Genomic DNA, 19,590 nt, shown 5'->3' with positions numbered 1-19,590 from the left:
TCACTATGGCAACACCGGCAGACAGATAGAGATTCTTTTACTCTAGCCCTATTGAGTTCCTAGAGCTTTCCCCAGTGGTATCTTGTGAACTAAACTGGTTGGATTTGGAGCTGGGCCCTGGTTGTGAGCACACTGGCCCTTTAAGAGCAACCCCACATGCATGGCTATTGGCCACTTTGCTTTCTCCGGCCCTCTTCCTCCTCCACACTCGAGGGCCTCCTCCACACTCGCAGCCCAGATGAGGATTTCTCAGCAGAGGAAAATTCTCCCTGGTTCCCCCTCCCCCTCACCTCCGCACTCTCTAATGCCCAGGGCCCTTCACTTCCATAATTCTTCATTTTCCAGCCTTGAATGTAAGCCAGATACATCTGTCTGGCCAGATGCGTGAACTCTGCAGTCTGTGCCGAGGTGGTTGTAAAACAGGGCCGCTGAAGGCCCTACTGGGAGAGCACACACATGTGTACCCTCCAGCTATTGGCTGGGGGCCCAGAACCACGGCACTGCACTTCCAAACCCACCCCAACCTTTCTGGATGTTTCCCCTTTTTTACAAATCCCTCTTGAGGGGCAGGTCGGAATTGTGCGGGGAGGGAGGGGCTGCCCTGCATTAACCATCCCACTGCTGCTGCAGGGATCTGGGTCACATTAATGCTACAAGGAAAGCAGCAAGTGAGACGGAGATTGGAGAGAGGGGCTGTAAATTACAGCGGCCTGAAGCCTTCCAGCTTCCCAGGGTTGTTAAGTGGGAGGTGTCAGTAAATTCCCCACTTCCCAGCTCCGTGTTCAAACACAGCAAACAGGAACTGCACGTGTTCAGGGATGGCAGTGCTTGCAGAGCCTGACCGGGCCGCTATCCCGGGACAGCAGAGCCGTTCTCTGCCTCTGTGTACATCTCCACGCCCCATTGCACAGGGAGAGCTGGGGGCTGCCGGAGGGTGTCATGGGGTTTCTTTCCAGTGCACTCCGCCCTTCTTCCAGAGCTGCACTGGGCCGGGGCTTGGAGCCGGATGGAGGTCAGCACAAGGGCGTGGGCAGTGTCGGGGGCTGTGCAGCTGGGAGCTTAGGTGCACTTGGAGCCTGATTTTAAGGAGTGGAGGAGAGCTCGTTGGGGCTTGAGTAAAGTAATTCAGCCCAGTGTTGGCCGGGAAGAGAATGGAGCAGGACACGGGCAGGGCCCCAGCCTTCATGCTGCAGTGGGTGCTGACCGACAGCCTGAGGCAGGGACTTGGAGGAGCTAGGGAGCAGGACGGGAGTGAGCTCACCAGCATTTCATCCTACCTAGTGTTCACTGCCTGGAGCAGTGGGGATTCTGAGCCTTCTCTTGGGAGAGACTCCACAGCCAGGCACGGCTTTCTCCTGAGACTCAGCTGACACTCTCCTTGATTTTATCCCACTTCCCCTAGTTCTGTCTCCAGGCTGTTCTAAAGTTGGCCTCCCCTCTGTGCGGTGGGTGGAGCTGTCTCCCAACCTGCCCCCTTCTTCCCCACTGGGCCAGCAGTTTTCAGTCTGCCTCGCTGCAGTAGATGTGGCCCCCTTCACTGAAGTAGCATCTGAGCACCTCACAGGCTTTAATGTGTGTGTCCTCCCAGAGGCGGGGCAGGCATGGTCATTATCCCCACGCTACAGATGGGGAACTGAGGCCCAGAGGGACTTAGGGAATGTCTACACTGCAGTAAAAGGCCAGCAGCATGGCCACAGCTGGCCCAGGTCAGCTGACTCGGGCTGCAGGGCTCTACCATTGCAGTGGTGTAGACATTTCAGCGGAGTCTCAGAGCCCAGGTTCCAGCCCAAGCCCAAACATGTACACTGCAATTTGTAGCCCCGCAAGGCGCAGTTAACTGACCTGGCTCTGAGACTCGGGACCACGGAGGGGTTATTGCAGTGTAGAAGTATCCTGAGAGACTTGCCCAGGGTCACAGAGAATCTGTGGCAGGGCAGGGAGTTGAGCCCATCATGCAGGGTAGTGCCCTGGCCAGTGAGCTATCCTCTTTCTCTCCCTTTCCCCATCTCTCAATCCCTCCTGTCCTCTGGTTGGTTTTGGTGCTCTTCACTGAGCCCCCTGCAGCTTGTCAGGCTCTGTGGTGCCCAGAAGGGAGTGCAGCAGCCCTGTGGAGAGGGATTCTCCCCTCCCTGCTCTGTGCATGCGGCCCCAAATCCCACCCGTCTCCTTTGCCCTTGCTCTTTTAAGTCCTTCTCTAATGTTCTGTCCACCCTTGCCTCTCAGGCTGGGTCTGCCATTCCTGCCCCAGGTTCCGTCCTCCCCAGAGGGACTGACTGACAGGTCAGATTAGCTCTCCCCACCCAGCTGGATTAGCTGCATTCTTCCCAGCTGAATCTTCTGGCACTTCCTGCCCATGTCTGCTCTTGGTGTTCTTTCTGCCGTGCTCCCCATCTCCCATCATGGCTGCTGGCAGGTTGCATGACTCCCCACCCTAGGTCACTAGTGAAGGCCAGCCCAAGCCTTGTAGGACCCTTAGGCATGTGCGCCAAGTTGCATACTGGCCATTTGCCACTGCTTCAGATCCTTCAGTCAGCTTTATCTCACACAAAAGGGCTGGTATCTGAGCCCACCGAATGCAGTGGAGTGCAGTAGTTTGTGAGACACCTAATGGGGGCTGCGGCCAGCACGTCCCTTGGCCCACGCTGCTTCCCGCAGCCCCCATTGGCCTGGAGCAGTGAACTGCGGCCAGTGGGAGCTGCGATCGGGCCGAACCTGCGGATGCGGCAGGTAAACAAACCAGTCCGGCCCACCAAGGTCTTTCCCTGATCAAGCAGCGGACTGGCTTTGAGAACCAGTGCTCTAAGGGACTGGCTCCTGTTTCATTTCCCGGGAGGGAGAGGATCGTGGCCTGAAGCACACTCCTTCCCTTTGAAGGCCTGTGCCCTGATGCAGTAGGGGTTGGAGCAGGAGCCAGAGGGCATAGACTTTCAGCTCTGTCTACCTGTACATTTCATAGCCCTGTTCTCTCTGCCCTGGGCTGGCGTCCCCTTGGCCTGCCTTCCCTGCAGGGGCAGAGTCCTGGGCTAGTGCCCCCTTCACCCATCTCCTGGCATTCATCGCAGCTGGCATGTCTGCCCACTCCTCTGCTTTGTTCCCAGCTAGCATAAGTGCTGCTGTGTTTAAACTCAGAGCCACACGGCTGAGTTCAGCTTTTTGAGCTCTTATATTCTTCTCACACGCTGGCATAGATGCACCAAAGGTCCTTTGCACCCCTCTTACCTGGGCCCCGCAGTTCTCTTGTTGGGGAAGTGGGACTCCCACAGGGTCAGGGGATGGCAGGAAGTTTATTTCTTGTCACACTCTAACTCCAGCTCTGGGGAAGGTGGAAGCAGCTGGGCCTGGGGCCTAGAAGAGCCTGAGTGGAGCAGTGTCCAGTGCAGGGAGGTGGCTGGTGGGGGGCTAGATCTACCCCTCAGCCCTCTGCCAGGAGCTCCCTTGGGCACCTGTGGTCCTCTCAGACCGATCCCACTGGCCAGAGATTTGCTGCTCCTCTCCCAGTGTGCTGGGACCGGGCATTCCTCTGCACATCCTGGGACCCAGGACAGGCTGTCACGGAGTGTGGGGGAGTCCAGGCCCTGCATCCCTCTTCCTGGGATTCACTGAGACTCTCAGCCAGCCAGTAAAACAGAAGGGTTATTGGACAACAGGAACACAGTCCAAAACAGAGCTTGTGGGTACACCCAGGACCCCTCCGTCAAGTCCTTCTGGGGGAGCAGGGAGCTTAGACCCCAGCCCTGGGTTCCCTGCGTTCCTCCACCCAGCCCCAAACTGAAACTAAACCCCCCCCAGCAGGTTCCCTGCTGCAGCCTCCGCTGGGTAGAGGTGTTCCCTCCCCCTCCCCCTCCTGGCTCAGGTGACAGGCTCTCAGGTCTCCCATCCCCAGGGCACATTCCCAGGTCAACACTCCCCCCTCCCTGCTGCGTCACATCCTCACACAGGCGTCTCCATTTTCCCTTCCCCGAGTCCCTCAGCAGTAGTTGGGCATGGGGGTGAGCAGCGGGGACACTCCCTCCAGGGAAGAGCCCTGGTGCCCCATCTGGGGTGTGATGGGGTGGGAGAGAAAAGAGCCTGGAGGTAATTCTAACTGTGTATGGCAGCGGGGCCCCTCTGGCAGCCATGTTCTCTCTTCCGAAGCGCTGGCTGCTGCCTGGGTTCCCAGCCTCCCCCGCCCCTTGGCCGAGCCCTTGGTCCAGGCTGTCCTTTGTGCCACTGCTGTGCTCTGGGAGCGGTCAGGTTTCCTGAACCGCCAGAAACATCCCACCTGAACCATAACAGGCTCTTCCTCTGGATGCTGCTATTGTTTTGCTCGACATTACAGAAGCAGCTTAACTGGGCAGCCAATTATGACATGTCTTCCCAAAATAGCCTCACTCCTGTCCCCTCCGAGCACACACAGCGGCCGCCCCCTTAAGATGCAGCCGCTCCTTTGTGGCGGCTGCGTGAGTAACTTTCTAAATATAGCCACATCCCATTCACGCTTTCCATTGAGGAACAATGCGGCCGGTGCACACGCGCTGACATGCACCTGCCTAGGGGCGGGGGCCTGCTGGCTGCGGAAGGCATGCACCCACCCCCGGCGGCTCCACCGCGGCGGCGGCCCCAGCTCACTACCAGGCACGGGGCACGTTTACTCCTGAGGAAGACGCTGCCAACAAACCTTGGAACTAGGAAACCCTGGAGCAGGGACCAGTAACAGGCATTGTTCTCGGACCCTTGGAAAATCCGCCTGTATCCCTGCGGAGCAGACAGAGCCCGAGTGGCAGGGGCACCTGGACAAGAGCAGGAATGTCTTGGTGCTCCTGCCGGTGCAGGGGGACTGGCGGAGTGACTGTCATGCCGCTAATACCCCCCTGGGTAGGGGCTTCTCCTGCAGCTGGCTCACTGCTCATCGCTTCCCGGGGCTCCTCTGCCCAGCCTTGGTGGTCAGTGGCTTGTCCCCACTCCGTGAGCAGTGTGAGCCAGGGGAAGCAGGATCCATCAGAGCCCCTCAGTCTGCACTGTGATGGGTATTGCCCAGCAGGGAGCCCTCCCAGAGCCTCTGGGCTCCAGCCTGTACCCGTGGCTGGCTCCATTTCCAGACACAAGGCACTGTCAGGACAGCCTCCCCAGGGGGTTCCTGCTGGTGCTGATATGGAGGGAATTTGGGGCTCTAATGTGTTCAGAAGTGCCTGATCTCTGCAGTCACTAGCTGGGGCAGCTGAAAGACACCCCCCCACCAGCCCCCTGCACTCCCTGGGCCCAAGGGCTGAGTGCCATGAGGAGTTGGCTGCAGGCAGGAAGTGCTGCAGACCACCCTAGAGTATCCCATTGGGGCAGAGTGCTGGGCAGAATCCGCGGCTCCAGGCCATGGGCTGGCGGAGGGCGTGGAATGCTGCCTGGTCCTCAGCTACCCTCCTTCCTGACATGCGAGTGAGCCACTGCATCCTCTGCCAGAGCAGCGCAGAGCACTCGCTTCCTCTTGCCCCAGGAGCTTGGGTTGGAGCCAGGCTGGCCTCACCCACTGGCAACCAGAGCCCAAAGTGCGTCTCATCCAGCGCGGCTGTGCTGCTCCGATGCTAACAGTGCTCTGTGGTCCGTCATGGCTTCCTGGGGCTTCACACACAGCCTGGCCTCCCAGCTCGTGAGGAGGGGCCAGTGTCCCCATTCTAGTGATGGGAGGCTGAGGCCCGGAGAAACGAAGTGGTTTCCCAGAGTTACACGTACACAGGACTAGAAGCCCAGGATCCCAACTCCCAGCCCAGTTTCTCTTCCTCTTGGCCATGATCCAGGCTCCCGTGCCCTCAGTGCCAGCTGAAAAATTAATGTGGCTCCTGCCTCTCAGTTCTGCTCACAGGCTCTCTTCCCTCTCTTCCCTGGCACAAGGCCAGCAGGAGGCTGTATGAATCACAGGCCACTCCCCCCCATGTCCCCTTGGCCAGAGGCTTCTGCAGCCTTTTACTCACACAAACAAAAATAAATCTCGCTGCCGGCCTCTGAACTCTGCAAAGGCGAATTTCCCTCTGGCTCCCTGAGCGTCCTGGAGCTGCAAGGGGACTTGGCACACTCCCCACGACCTCGCTCTTTCACTCCCTGCGCATCCTGTGTCCTTCTCTCACCGGGCGGCCCGGAGAGCGGAGTGGGACGTGACGACCAGCACAGGCACTGCTCGCAGCTGCCAGGAGTCTGATGGGTACAGTCTGTGAGAGCTGGGACAGCAAATGCCGCATGCAAGGGGGCACGCAGACGGGGTCACCTGCACACTGGGCGTGTACACGGGGTCCTACACAGGGTCTCAGGCCAGGCATCACCCATGTGCATACGCACACAGGGTCTCATATGGGGAGTGAGCTGTTTGTTCAGACAGCCTCTCACAGTAACCCTGAAACCTGCTATCCAGTGGGGCCTGACCTGTCACCTTCACTTAACCCCTCTGCTCCCAAGTGAGGGAGAGTGGGGGCTGCCCTTGCCAAAGGGGGCATGTTCTACACAGCATGCAGAATGGCATGGTGCCAGCCACTGCCTGGGAGCCTCTCTCCCTGCAGTCCCTTGCCACTAGTCTGAATTCTGAATGTGGCTTTCTCACTGCCCTTCTCCCACACCGTCAGCCAGAGGAGCTAGCCTACCCCTAGCACGTCAAAGCCCCCCCTAGGCCCCACGTCCACCTGCGTTCCCTGCAAGAGCCCTGCCCACTGGAGCACCAGCTACATCTTAGTGGGCTCTGAACTAACTGGGAACCACACAACCGCTCTGCGTGGCTGCAGTGTATGGTTTAAAAGTGCTTATAGCGGTGGAGCTGTTCCTGTCCAGGAACAGGAATAAACCACACCAGCAGAAGGCACCTTTATACCAGTGTAACTGTGTCCAGACACGGGCTTGTCCCAGTGTAACTGCTGGTAAGAAATCTCACCCCTCCCAGGCATAGTTACACAGGTACAAAAACTATAGCCCAAGTCTGAGTGTCATCAGTAAAACCGCTGCGGAGTGTGCTGCAACTCAGCCCAATTTACCTTGAGAAGTGCTCTGCACACGGCCCTGTGGAGGTGAGTGCCCCGGTAGTGCATTGCTGAATGCCCAGGGAGGCAAAGGCCTTGAGGTGCTGGGGGGTGGGACACAGCTCCCTGCTGTAAGTCCCATTAGCTCTCTCTGGCCCAGGGGTTTGGAGGCTCTGACCAGGGTGTCCAGAATCGGAGCCTGGGGTATGCGCCAGATCGGGGGCTTGCTGTGGCCAGGCCCCCTGCTCACCTTTTCTCTGGGCTCTTACAGGCTGTGCTGAAGGATCAGAGCCAGATGCGACAGATGGAGCTGGAGATCAGACCTGTCTTCCTAGTACCAGACACCAACGGCTTCATCGACCACCTGAACAGCCTGAAGAGGCTACTGGAGTGGCGGAAGTTCATCCTGGTGGTGCCCCTGATCGGTGAGTAAGGCCAGAGCGAGGTGCATGTTCCCTTCCCCCCTTGCAGCTGCCTGCAGTGGGTGCTGCCCTTCCAGCTGGGCAGGTCCCAGTCTCCCATGTGGAGCCCTCGGCAGGCTGACCCCCCTCCATCCCGCACGGCCCCTAGTTACTTGTGCGGTCTGTTGCTGTCTGTGCGGTGCCTTGGTTAGTGATGGGCCGCGTAATGGATCACTGTGTTCATGAGCCAGCAGATGACCTCATGTGAGTTCTTGCCATTGGTGCTGGGCAGGCTGGGGTGGGCCAGGGTTCATCTATTGGAGCCACGTGCCTGGGCAGGCGGGCACTCTCCCCACACGTGCCCTTTGGCAGGTCTCTTGCAGACACTCTTCTGGTTGTTCCCTTTCTGCCATGGCTCTGCCCCCAGTCTGCTCCATTGGTTGGATCCCCCTTCCCCAGGGGCCTGTGGGATGCCAGGGCACCAGGTCTGTGGGAGGCGGGAGGGTGTTAAGCGGGATTTCAAGGGAATTTTGAAAGGAACAGGGTGGGGGAATTGTTAAACAATCCAAGCAGACAGCTTAGCCTGGCTGATCTGGGGCTTAGGCAGCCGGAATAAATGGCCAGCCTGTGTCCTCGCGAAGCCCAGCCCTTCTTTTTCTCCTTATAAAGCTTGCAGTAAAACCCAAGCTGGTTCCCGTTATTGGTAAACACTCGCCCTGGCAGATAACGGCTGTGCTGCTGGGTGGTCTCCCAGGGCTGTGGGAAGGTTTGGTTAGCTGCCTTAGCTCTGATTATCCGATCACTCCCTGGGTTCGAGGTATCGTCCTTCTGGCCCGGCTCGCTTTAGGGCTGCGTAACTGGAGCCCGAGCCCCAGTCAGCACTAGTCTGCCGCCCAGAGAATTCCTGGAGGGACACAGAAGCAGGACCAGAGCTAAGCATCTCCAGGCCCAGTGCCCCAGAGTGCTGCTGTCCCTGCCTCAGTTCCCAACCTTGGGGCCCTGGCTTCTCTTGGCTGGGGTCAGTGGTCGTAGGTCTGTCCCAATCTGAGTGAGCAGGACTACATGTAGCATGTGGGCAGTGGGACAAGCATACCTGTGTGAAACGCTTTGGCATAGTGCACTTGGGAATGGAGGATTGTTGCCACGAGGGCTGGGAGGGGCATTCTTCTCTCTGCGTTGTGTTTGCGGGGCAGGTGTCCCTGCAGGGTTCGGGGCAGTAGTGAGATTCAGAGACTCGTGGGCACCAGAAGGAATTCCATAGCTCTAGCTCTGTCACCTGGAAGATGCTCTACCCTCCTGCCCACTCGGCTCTTCCATGGAGGGCCATGGTCAGCACCAGGCAGCAGAGCAGGAATTCCTGTCCTGGGGGGATTCCTGGTTATGGTAGAGGGGGAGCCATCACCTGGCTGCCCAGCTCAGCATGGGAACCCTAGGGTGCACAGCTGCTCAGCATTCCAGCTCCAGGGCTTTGGAAGCAAAGGGAAGAAAGCTTACAGAGCCCTGGGGGGTTATGCAACCCACGCTAACAGCATCTGAGAATGTTGGCATCCTCCCTTCAGCTCTTGTGTGGTTTGATTGAAGCTGGGTAACCCCAAGCCCCAACCAGAGGGCTAGAAACGTGGTATCCCCACCCTACAACCACAGCCCAGTCAGTCACTGGGGAGCTAGGACGGTGTGTGTGCTGCTTGACTCCAGCTGCCTGCAGCCACGAGAAAACAGCGTAGCCTGAGCTTCTGGATTCTAATCCTGGCTCTGACACCACTTTCCCATTTGTGCCTCAGTTTCCCCCATGTTAGTGGGGCTGATGGGGCGTCACCTCACAAGGCTGTCAGATCTCCTTGCTGGCTGTTAGTAAAGCATGCTGAAGCAGCAGCGTCTGTGGCTGTGCTGGACATAGGTTGGTTTCTCCCACACACACGAAGCCCTGTGAATTAATTATAAAATCTGTCCCCTGGGGTCAGCGTGAACCCTTGGCTGAGGGAGCTGAGCTGGCCCCCAGGTGCGGGAGCGGGAAGCACAGCTTTCCCCTAACAGCAGAGGTGCTCAGCACAGTGTCCCGTTCTTGGATTGCAGGCTGCACAGAACCCTGCGCCCCCGGGATGCAGCAAGGGGTTAAGTGTGCAGCTTTCCATTTGCTTTGTTTCTCTTGCTCTTTAACCTGCTCCTTGCTCCTTGAGCCTGACCTGCCATAGAGAAGACAGGCCTGGTGCAGAAGCACAAACAAGCCTCCCCTTTGAAGCCTGTTTGGTTTGGAAGCAGGAAAGCGGATTTTGGGATGGAATACCAGCTTTTCCTGTTTGATGTTCCGTTTTTGCACCACTTCCCTCGCCCCCACCCCCCTCCGAATCCAGCCGTGCAGTGTGTGGAAATGGCAACAGTGGATCTCTGGAGTCAGGAATGAGTGAGGAGCGAAGCAGCTCTATGGAGCTTTCATCTGAATACCCAGACAATGAGTGCCAGCCTCCCTCTAGAACAGAGGGATCACACAGGCTCCCTGTGCAGTGATTCACAGCACTGGGGAGAGGCCTCAGACCCCGAACGCTCTCCCCAAGCCCCCAAGGAATGCATATTTCCCACTTGATCTCAGGGCTTTGGCTTGGAGCTTGGAAAGAATCTTCAGAAATTAAGCCATGTCTGAAAGCCAGACTGCGCCCGGAGGCTCACTCACTCCCTCCCGTGCACAGGGCCGCTCACACGTGTGCACAGAGAGTGATCACCCACTTGCCCATGCCCACTCTCTCTTACACACGGGCTGTTTCTGCCGGATGGAAGTGCCTCCTGGGGTGTCTCTTATCAGGAGAGGCAGTGGGCCAGGGTCTCCCAGCACTTTCTGTCCGACAGCCCCTGTGGGCATTGCTGCGGTCTCTCGTGCTGGCAAGAGAAGCCCCCGCTCTGCCCTCAGGTGCTGGAGAGGCTGAGGTTTTCCTGTCCCTTGGCACCAGTACAGAAGGCTCTAGGACTTAATCCTCAGCCAGGCAAAATGAACAGCAGGCCTGGGAGTCAGCCTGATCTGGGGTGAGGCTTTGCGTGTCAGGAGGGCCACATGATGTCTGCCTCCCTGTGTCAGTCACAGGGCAGCAGAGAGGAGCCTCTGTCCCACAGGCTGGGCAGGAGGGGTCTCGCTTCTCCCTACTCCAACCAGCCCTGCAGGGGGTTGGGGATTCCACACCCCACTTGGCACTCTGGGGCTGTGTGCGTCGTCCCGCCTAGGGGGCCAGAGCCAATTGGCAATCTCACCTCCCACCCTGAGCCGGAGACAGTGGCTGCCATGGGGCTTGTTGCAGGGGAGACGGCAGGGCCAGGAGTTCGGCAGGCTTCAGTGAAGGTGCTGCAGGATACGCACTGCCCACATGTGCAGCACTTAGCCAGGTGCATTCCTCAGCACCATCAGTGATTAGCTGCTGTAGCCAGGAGGTGGAGATGGGACTGGATGGCCCAGCATCGTCCTCCCGCCTGCCTTGCCCAGGGTCTGGCCTCCCCACAGACTCTCTCCCCTCCCATCCCTCAGCCGTGGGACAGTTCAGTGAGCTCTGAGTAAAACATCTGGCCCATCGTGAGTGGGTGAGAAGCCCCGGGGTCCAGCCTCATTGTGCAGGGTGCTGTGCCCCTGCCCTGAAAATCGTATAGTCCAAATAGGCAAGACAGAGCCAGGGGGAGAGAAAAGCAAAAGCATTCTCCCCATTTTACGGGTGGGCAATTGAGGCCCAGGGATTAAGTGACTTTCCCAGGGTCACTTGCAGAGTCTGTGGCAGAGCCAGGAATTGAACCTGCATCTCCTGAGTCTCAGTCCAGTGCCCTATCCATAAGGCCCTTTGGCAGGTCTGTGCCAGGCTCTGGCTGCAGTTCCCAAGAGCATCCTGCTGCATCCTAACCCAGCTTCCTCTTCCCTTTTGTTTCCAAGTGATCAATGAGCTGGATGGCCTGGCCAAGGGCCCAGAGCTGGAGCATCGGGCCGGGAGCCATGCCCGCCTGCTGCAGGAGAAAGCCAGGAGATCCATTGAGTTCCTGGAGGAGCGCTTTGAGAATCGCGACAACTGCATGAGGGCTCTGACTAGCCGAGGCAACGAGCTCGAGTCCATCTCCTTCCGCAGCGAAGACACCACCGGCCAGCAGGTAAAGGGAGGCACGGCCCAAGGAGGACACTGCTCGGAGGAAGCTTGCAGCATGGGCAGTGGTGATGGGGTGCTGGAGCTGGGCAGCTCTTCCATGCATGTGGGCAGAGGGCATCCCAGGGCTGGAGGGCAGCTCTCCCTCACCCAGGAGCATAGGGGGAGGAACCCTCTTTTCGCTGGGTCTTCACATCTCCAGCCATGCTGGTGGGAGAGGAAGGCCGCTCCCCACCACAAGCTGGATGTGCTTGGAGCTGCCCAGCAGTGGGGATCATAGTTCAGTAGTTCTCTTTCCTGACATGAGTCATGTCCTTCTTTCCAGGGCAACAACGACGACCTGATTCTGTCCTGCTGTCTCCATTACTGCAATGACAAGGCCAAGGACTTCATGCCCGCCAACAAAGGTGCAAGCACAGGGTCAGGGCCACTCACACGCTGTGCCCAGACAGCTGAGAGAGAGACCTGGGTCCCACATGCCAGGCACGGACTGTGCCGGGCACCCAAGAAGGCAGAGAGTTTATCAGTCCGGTCCTTCTGGCTTCCCCTCCCCTCACATGGTGCTGTGTGCACCCTCTGTACAAAAGCCCAGTGTCCCTTGGCACATGCCCAAACCTGGAGCCTTAGTGCCACAGGAGCAGCCTGTCCTCCATCCTCCTGGGAGTAGTATTCTGCTCATTGTTTAGTCTGTTGCCAGAGGCCTCGCGCAGGATCAGGGTGCCATGTGCTGGTGCTGATCAAACACGGCCTCTGCTTTGGCCAGCTGACAGTCTAAGGGCTGCTCCACACTACGGTAGGTTGGCTTAACTACATCGCTAAGGGCTGGGGAAAATTTCACTCCCTGTGCAATATAATTAAGCTGACCTAAGCCCCATGTACACAGCACTGGGTTAACAGAAGAATTCTTCTATCAGCCTCGCTACCGCCTATCGGAGAGGTGGAGTGTCTGCAGTGATGGAAGAACCCCTTCCATCTTCGGGGTTAGTGTCTACACACCAGTGCTACCGCTGCATTGCTAGGGTAGCTATTCCCTAGGAAGTGGCACCTGGTGCGTATCCCAGGGCTGTCCCCGCCCTAGTCAGGTGGGGCTCTTCCCTTGGCACAGCAGTGCCCTCCCCTCCGTTTGCCCACTTGGCGTCTGGCACCATGTTTTAAAATCAGACAATCCCGGAGCTGCTTGCAGGGGCTGCTGGGATGGGAATTACATCAGCAGCTGCCCAAGAAATCAACGCACATTTGTCAGTGCAAATTCTTAGCAGCTTAACTTGTCAGATTCACAGAGAAACCGTCACCAAATGTTTATGCGTAAGTGATACTGAATTTTAAAATCATGTGGATTATGGTGGATGGGGCCTGACAAGCTGACAGCCTCTGGTTTGTAACAAGGAGCCACGTCACCAGGCTCAGAACAGAGGATGTTTATTGTTACACATTTCTCAGTGTCCGTACAAAACCTCATGATCCTGCTGCCAACGGATCCCTGGGGCCCTCCCTCCCCCAACGCATCAGGTCCCAGGACACCCTCCTATGAGCCTCTTCCCCCACACCCCCCAAATGCATCAGGTCCCAGGACACACTCCTATGAGTCTGCCCCCTCACCAACTCATCAGGTCCCAGGAACCCTCCCATGGGCCCACCCCTTACAACACAGCAGGTCCCTAGACACCCTCCCTTGGGCCTGCCCCTCCCAGTGCAGCAGTTCCTGGGCCCATGGTGGGCTTCCATGGACTCTTTTTTTTCCCCTCCAAGCCCTGGTTTGGAGGTACTGTGTTTCCAGTGCTCATAGGAGCGGTGCTCTGGTCACAGGATCCAGCTGCTCACATGCACCCTGTTCACTTCCCCTGCTCCACGGTCATGTAAGCAGAGCTCCCACAGCCCCAGTCCAGCATGATGTGTGCAGGGCAGTTCATCTGTCTGGTGGGCGAGACCATTTCAGTTATTTCTCAGGGTTCAGCTCTTTCTGTCTAACCCAGCAAAGCCCTAATGCTTGTGGCTCTTCAAAGGCAAAATGGCTCTCAGAATAAGGTTTGGTTTTAAAGACCTTACAACGACCACCAGCGTCCTGCTGGAACGTACATCAAAGGCCGTATTCCTGCCTGCTCTGTGCTTTCTGCTTTACACACAACCCCAGCCTGGGGCAGAGCAGGGCCCTCTCCAGGGTGTGTGTGGGACGGATGTGCATGCTGGGGGGATACATACAGGGGTCAGATCTAATCTGGGATAGGGACCAGCATGCCTTCTGTGTCTTGCCCTAGGGCTGTCTCTGATTGGCTTCAGGGGTCAGTATGCAGAAGTCACGAGGCTCCATCAGAAATGATCTGCTCATGAGCTGGACAGCTGAACCACACCCCACAGGTGTCAGGAAGGGTCATGCCCTGTCCAGGGCACCTGCAAGGCATGGCGACACCTTGCTGTTTGCCTTCAGTACATAATGCTTCATACCCCAGGTAGAATATGCTCCCCAAATACCAAAGAGCACCACTAGGACTGTGCCCAGGGCAGAGCATGTGTCTGCAGCTGGCAGGGCTTAAGGAAGCCCTGGGCCAGGCATAGGGGCAGCATGAAGGAAGGAACCAAGTTGAGTGGGAGAAGCAGCCCGAGCAGAAAGAAGTAAAGAGCAGGCCAGGGCAGCTGTGGGAGGAGCTGAGGGCAGCATTAGGTGGAGCAGAGCCGGGTGGCTACACGGTCCACACCTGCTGACAACAGAGTTCAGGTGGCTGGCAGGGCCTGGTTATCTCCCCCCTCCGGACAGGAGTTACCCTAAGCACTCGTCCTCTCTGCTGATTGTTTCAGATGATCCAATCCGTCTGCTCAGAGAGGTGGTGCTGCTCACGGATGATCGGAACCTGCGTGTCAAGGCACTGACCCGGAACGTGCCCGTGCGAGACATTCCCACCTTCCTGAAGTGGGCCCAGGAGGGCTGAGCAGGTGTGACTGAGGAGGAGATGTCCCCGCGTGAGTGACGCAGCGTGTTGCTGGTGGGAGAATGGCTTCTGAGGCAGCACCACCACTGCCTCCCGACCCATCAATGAACAATAAACTCCACATCTTCAAACCCACCCGCGAATGGCCGTGCTGCAAAGGGAAGGTCACTGCTGTGGATGGGTCATGCGGAGGCTAGGACTCTGCGGGTTGCCATGGTCTTTGGGAAGAGTGGGGCGGCAGAGCAGGAGGGCACTGGTCCCTGGGGGAAACTTTGGGCTAGCCCCATTGCCAGTCTCAGCCTCTTGCTCGTCAGCGTCCTTGATTGGAGAGAGCTCCCGTTGGAGGTCAGTGTTCTCCTTGGACTTGTGCTCTGAATGGGCCAGAGAGCCTGGGGAATGGGAACCTCCTGTCTGTTAACTGGCTACGGAAAGGGGGAGGGACCTGGCATTGTGGCAATTCCTGCTAGCAGTTTCCAGAGGGGCTTGTGTTCCTGCTGGAGCCCTGGCTGCGCCCCCTGAGACACTGTGAATGTGGAGGTCAGGGTCTGTCCTGCTCTCTCTGGCCATTTCGCTCACACCTTGGCTGCTCCTCTCCGCCTGTCTCGATTCCTTCATCTGTCCACTTCTGTGGCAGCTCGTGTTAGTGCCCCTGATTTGACCATTGCTGCAGCTGGGCCAGCACATCAGCCCCGTCACTTCCCAACAGCGGAGCCTGGCTGGATGTAATGTATATTGGCTCCTTTTCCCCTTCTGAAGATGCTCTGGTCCCCTCTCCAGCGGGAGCAGCAGGTTCTGCTCTGAGAACATCACCTCAAGCTTTGGGGTGGCCTATTGCTCAGGTTCCAGTGCTACTTTCACGCGAAGGAAAAGCATTAAATACCCAGGCAGCATTGTTCCATGCTTGCTTCTGTCCCTCTGCCCCATCTACTCCTGAGCCCCCTGCTCTGCCCCACACACCTTCTGCCCTATATACCTCCTGAGCCCCTTGCTCTGCCCCCTGCCCCACACACTCTCTGCCCCATATACCTCCTGAGCCCCTTGCTCTGCCCCCTGCCCCACACACCCTCTGCCTCATATACCTCCTGAGCCCCCTGCTCTGCTCCCCCATACCAGATACACACCCTTAGATCCTGCCCCACACACTCCCTGCCTCTTGTCATGCTTGTAACCTGCTCTTAAGGCTTTGACATTACAATAAAACTCTCCATTGAGTCACCCTGAGATCACAACAGGCCATGCTTTGGGGTCCTGAGGGAGCTCTCGGATGCTCATTTTCCCAGGGGCTGTCATACGGGGCCAGAGGGACCCAGGAGAAGGTGAATTATTCCTGTGGCCAGAGGGCAGAAGCAGCTGGGCTGGGCAACAGTTAAGACCCTGACACTGAACTGCCAATGGTTGCTGCTTGGGCAGCTTTGCGCGGCCTAATTGCTCCTTCAGCATGGAGGGGAGCCCTTGAGCTGACCCCATTGCCCTGTCATCTGCCTCATTGAGCCTTGTCAGACAGCATCCTCTCCAGAGTGGAAAGGGTCCCACAGTACCTGGCACTGGTGCCGGTTTCTGGTGCTGCTGGGCAAGTGCAGACCAGAGAGGCCCACGCAGCTGTGGCTGAGCTCTGTCTCCTCCATGGAGCCAGCCCTCCTAGTCTGAGACCGAGCCCTAGTGGGGCAGCCCAGGGGGCAGAGGCTGAGGAAGCTGTAGTCACCTCCAAGCTCCCACAGCTAGGCCAGGCCTCTGCAGAACAGCCTCCGGAGCTCTGTGGCCAGACAGGTACCCAGCACCTTAAGGAAGGTGCAATGTTGCCCTCTCTAGGGACTTAGCTGTACTCCCAGGCCTTCCCCACACAGGGCCAGCATCTCTGCAGGAGCCCAGGGTGCGAAGGGCCCTGTGGGAGGAGTGGATGGAGGCTGGAGAGGGAGGCAGCAGGACCGAAGCCAGCTGTTGGTTTTTGCCAGTGAGGCTGCTCCTGGCTGCTCAGCCTGGGGGGGAGGGGGACAGTGCTCTCTCAGGCCTCTCTCAGGAGAGAGGGAGGCAGCTGCTTCACTGGCAGACCGGGGGGGGGGGGGGTGTTCTCTCGCCACCAGCAGCTCATCCACCCCTTCCCCAGGGGCTGCCTCACCTGGGACCTTGGTATGGCACAGAGGTGGGGCTCAGGGCTGAGCCCCCAGCCCTGCTGTGCAGATTACAGATGCTGGGGCAGCCTGAGTCCTGCGTGCTCACCAACCAGTGCTAGCCAGGTGCTTTGCAAAGGGCCTCACAGTCTCACTACAGACCCTGACTTCCTGTCACAGCTCTCTCCGCGGGTGGCTAGGTGACGGAAGGAGGCACCTGGGCACCTGGCTGGGTGACGAGCCCGTGGACCGAGGTGGGGCTGCAGAGCAGGTCTGTGGCACGCAGAGCAGTAAGGCCGGTACCATCCCCGCTTCAGCTGCCGGGGAGGGCTCCAGGCCAGCGCATGGCGCTAAAGGAACTCAAGCTAAAACCACTGCTGTCTGCTTCTGGACACCCAGCCCAGGACCTTAGGACTCACCGTACCCAGCCAAGGAGCCGCCTGCGGATGCTGCTGGTGTGATCTGTGCAAGGAGCTGGGCGGGCTGGGCTTCGCTCTAAGCGACGTTTGCCCATTTGCTTTTCCCCAAACCGAGCTGTGTTGGAAATGTTTGTTCTGACGATCTGCTGAACTCTGCCATTGAACAGCCCCTGCTGAGCCAGCGTCAGGAGAGAACTGGCCAGCCAACAGCCCGGGAAAGCTTTTCAGTGAAAGGGACAGTCAGCTCCAGCCCGGACACGCCGTGCCCTCCCCTGCACCCCATTGATGGAAGGACTTGCCCCCATCATCTCCCCTGGTCACTGCTGGCACCCACTGCTGCATCTCAGAGATGTGACCCCGGACTGCAGGAACTGCTCTGGGACATGACTGGGTTGAGTGCTGGCAGCATGATCCACTGTGGGCATGTGAATGAGCAGCCTGATGCAAGGACACGCTAATGACAGTTCGGAGGGAGCTCCTGCTTCCCCCAGGGCTGCTGGCTGCTCCCTCTGGCCGGGTGCTGGCTTTGCTCCATCCCTGCCCTTTGGCTCCCCTGTGACTCTCTTGTCCTTTGCTTCACCTGGTGCCCACAGGGCCTGGCCAGGCCTCAGGGGTGATGGCCATGAGTTGTGTCGCTTTGTTAAGATGTTTTCTTAATAAGTTTTTCCTACCAAATGCTCCTCTGGGCTGCCTCTGTCTGTTCTGTTCCCAGCGGAGGTGGGAATTCGGACTCATGGGCCTGCAGCCCGAGCTGGGCCCGGCAGCAGCTCCAGCCCCGGGAAAGGCTACCGAGCTTGGGGGCGGAATGGAACCTGGCCCCCCTTTCCCAACCAGGGCAGAAGGCTCCCTAGAGACCCAGAAGGAGTTTTGCCATTGACTTCAAAGAGGTCAGCAAGGGCCCATGGTGCCCAGCCAGCCTGCCCTCCTGCACAGCCTTGGGCAGAGCATCTGCCCCGGCGCCCTGCGGCCAGTCCAGAATTTCTGCTTGCACCACAGCAGCTCCACAGTGGTGAATTGTCCATTATCCCCCCTCACCCACCTTGTTCTCCCTACTGGGGGAGTCTGTCACCCCTCCCAGTACTGGTTTTCCCCAGGGGGGGAGCCTATCATCCCCCCCTGAGCTGTTCTCCCTGCGGGGGGAGCCTGTCTCCCCCAGACCCAGTGCTGGACTGCAGCAGAAACACCCACCACAGCCCTGGCTTCGCCTCCGAGGGCTGCCCTTTCCAGCAGCACCTCTGCCCCAAGGGACCCTCACTGGTACCCCAGGATGTGCCTGGAGTCAGGGGGAAAACTGCATTACAGCCTCTCCCCCAGGCCGCACACCTTAAAGAAGCCACTAGCCCCAGAGCTGGGCTTTGGAGCCACATCCCTCATCATCCTCTGCCCTCCCCAAGCTGGGCTAGTACCTGACTGCCCACTCCCATGTCTGACCCTAAGGAGCGGAGTTTGCCAGGGCAGAGGCTGGGCCCATCCAGACCAAAAGAAGGAGCCGGGACCTCAGGTTTAATGTCACTTTATTGCTCATTTGGTTTTGAGTATAGAAAAGGACGGGACAAAATGCCCGTGTACAAATCAGAAGAATATACAAACCGGGAGGGGGCAGGGAGACCTGGATCCACGCACTGGATACGCCCCCTCCCTCTGCGTTTTGGTCGCAGCTTCTGCAGCGTTGTCCCTGATGGCTGCAAGGCTAAGGGCAGCCCGTGTCGGGCTCTGGCCTGGGATTCCTGGCCCTAGCCAAGCCCGTAGTTGCCTGGGGAGCCCGTTTGGTGCCCAAATTCCTGCGCAGCTGGAAAGGGGAGGCAGGGTCGGTGCCCTGAGTCACTGCCAGCCAGAGGCCCCTGAGCTGGGGGCACGGACATTTGGCACTGGGAGCATTTGCACCCAAGCCCCCTTGGAGGAGCAGCCGGTCAGGCTAAAGGCACAGTTGGTTGGAGGCCAGGAGCAGTCACCGTGGGGCGGCCCCCTCGGCCTCGTGTGCAAAGGAGAAAAGACAAAGGCAGGGAAAAGAGCTTCACATTATCCTGCAGGCCAGACGGGAGTGGGATGGGACCCGGGGGTGGGATGGGACCCAGGCCTGGGTCACTCACGGCAGGGCTCTCCCCAGCCCCTACGGCTTTGGTGGCTCTGCCTGGACAGAGCAAGGAAGGCCCCAGGCAGGGCTCCGGGCTTGGCAGCACCTGGATCTTGTGCCCCATTAACCCAGGAGTGCGGGGAGGATCTGCCTCCTCAGTGCAGCTGGCCTGGCCCGAGGGTCAAGCTCAGGGTGCTATCACGGGGGCCGGGGGGAGGCGCCTGCATGCAGCCCTGCAACACCTGTCTCCACTGGCCAGCAGGGCAGAGACCTAACCGCTCCCCCACCACCACCCCGTGTCATTGGCCCCTGCACTGCCCACCATGGGCTTCAGCATAAAGCTCTCAGCCCCACCCTGGCCTGGGCATGGCAGAGCCCTGCTGCCCAGGGGTGCCCAGCAAGGCAGGAGACGGAGCCATTTTGTCTTTGTCACAAGCTCCTGGTCCAGGACTGAGCCTCCAGGGAGCAGAGGAGAGGGGGCCTCCCACCAGAGCTGCTGGGGGATGAGTTGGGGCGTCTTCCCAGGGACACAGCCCTTTGGTACAAGGAGCACAGTGAGGGGAGAGCAGCCTGGCCCCCTGCCCCAC

At 58.7% G+C, this 19,590-nt stretch overlaps 1 protein-coding gene across 5 annotated transcripts in view; it reads left to right on the top strand.

Annotated features, from left to right (window-relative positions):
• Positions 1-17,604, top strand: part of SMG6 (SMG6 nonsense mediated mRNA decay factor) — a 165,325-nt gene extending 147,721 nt beyond the window's left edge. For all 5 annotated transcript variants that reach the window (XM_073315355.1, XM_073315354.1, XM_073315350.1 and 2 more), the window contains 4 exons: positions 7,243-7,396; positions 11,274-11,485; positions 11,804-11,885; positions 14,272-17,604. In XM_073315355.1, coding sequence (XP_073171456.1) covers positions 7,243-7,396; positions 11,274-11,485; positions 11,804-11,885; positions 14,272-14,402 — 579 coding nt within the window. In that variant the 3' untranslated portion in view covers positions 14,403-17,604. The remainder of the gene's footprint in view (positions 1-7,242; positions 7,397-11,273; positions 11,486-11,803; positions 11,886-14,271) is intronic.
• The last annotated feature ends 1,986 nt before the right edge of the window (positions 17,605-19,590 follow it).

This window comes from Lepidochelys kempii, chromosome 17 (genome assembly GCF_965140265.1).
Source record: "Lepidochelys kempii isolate rLepKem1 chromosome 17, rLepKem1.hap2, whole genome shotgun sequence".
NCBI classification, from domain to species: Eukaryota; Metazoa; Chordata; order Testudines; family Cheloniidae; genus Lepidochelys; species Lepidochelys kempii.
The sequence above is the reverse complement of the archived record's forward strand: the minus strand, read 5'-3'. Positions and strand labels throughout refer to the sequence as shown.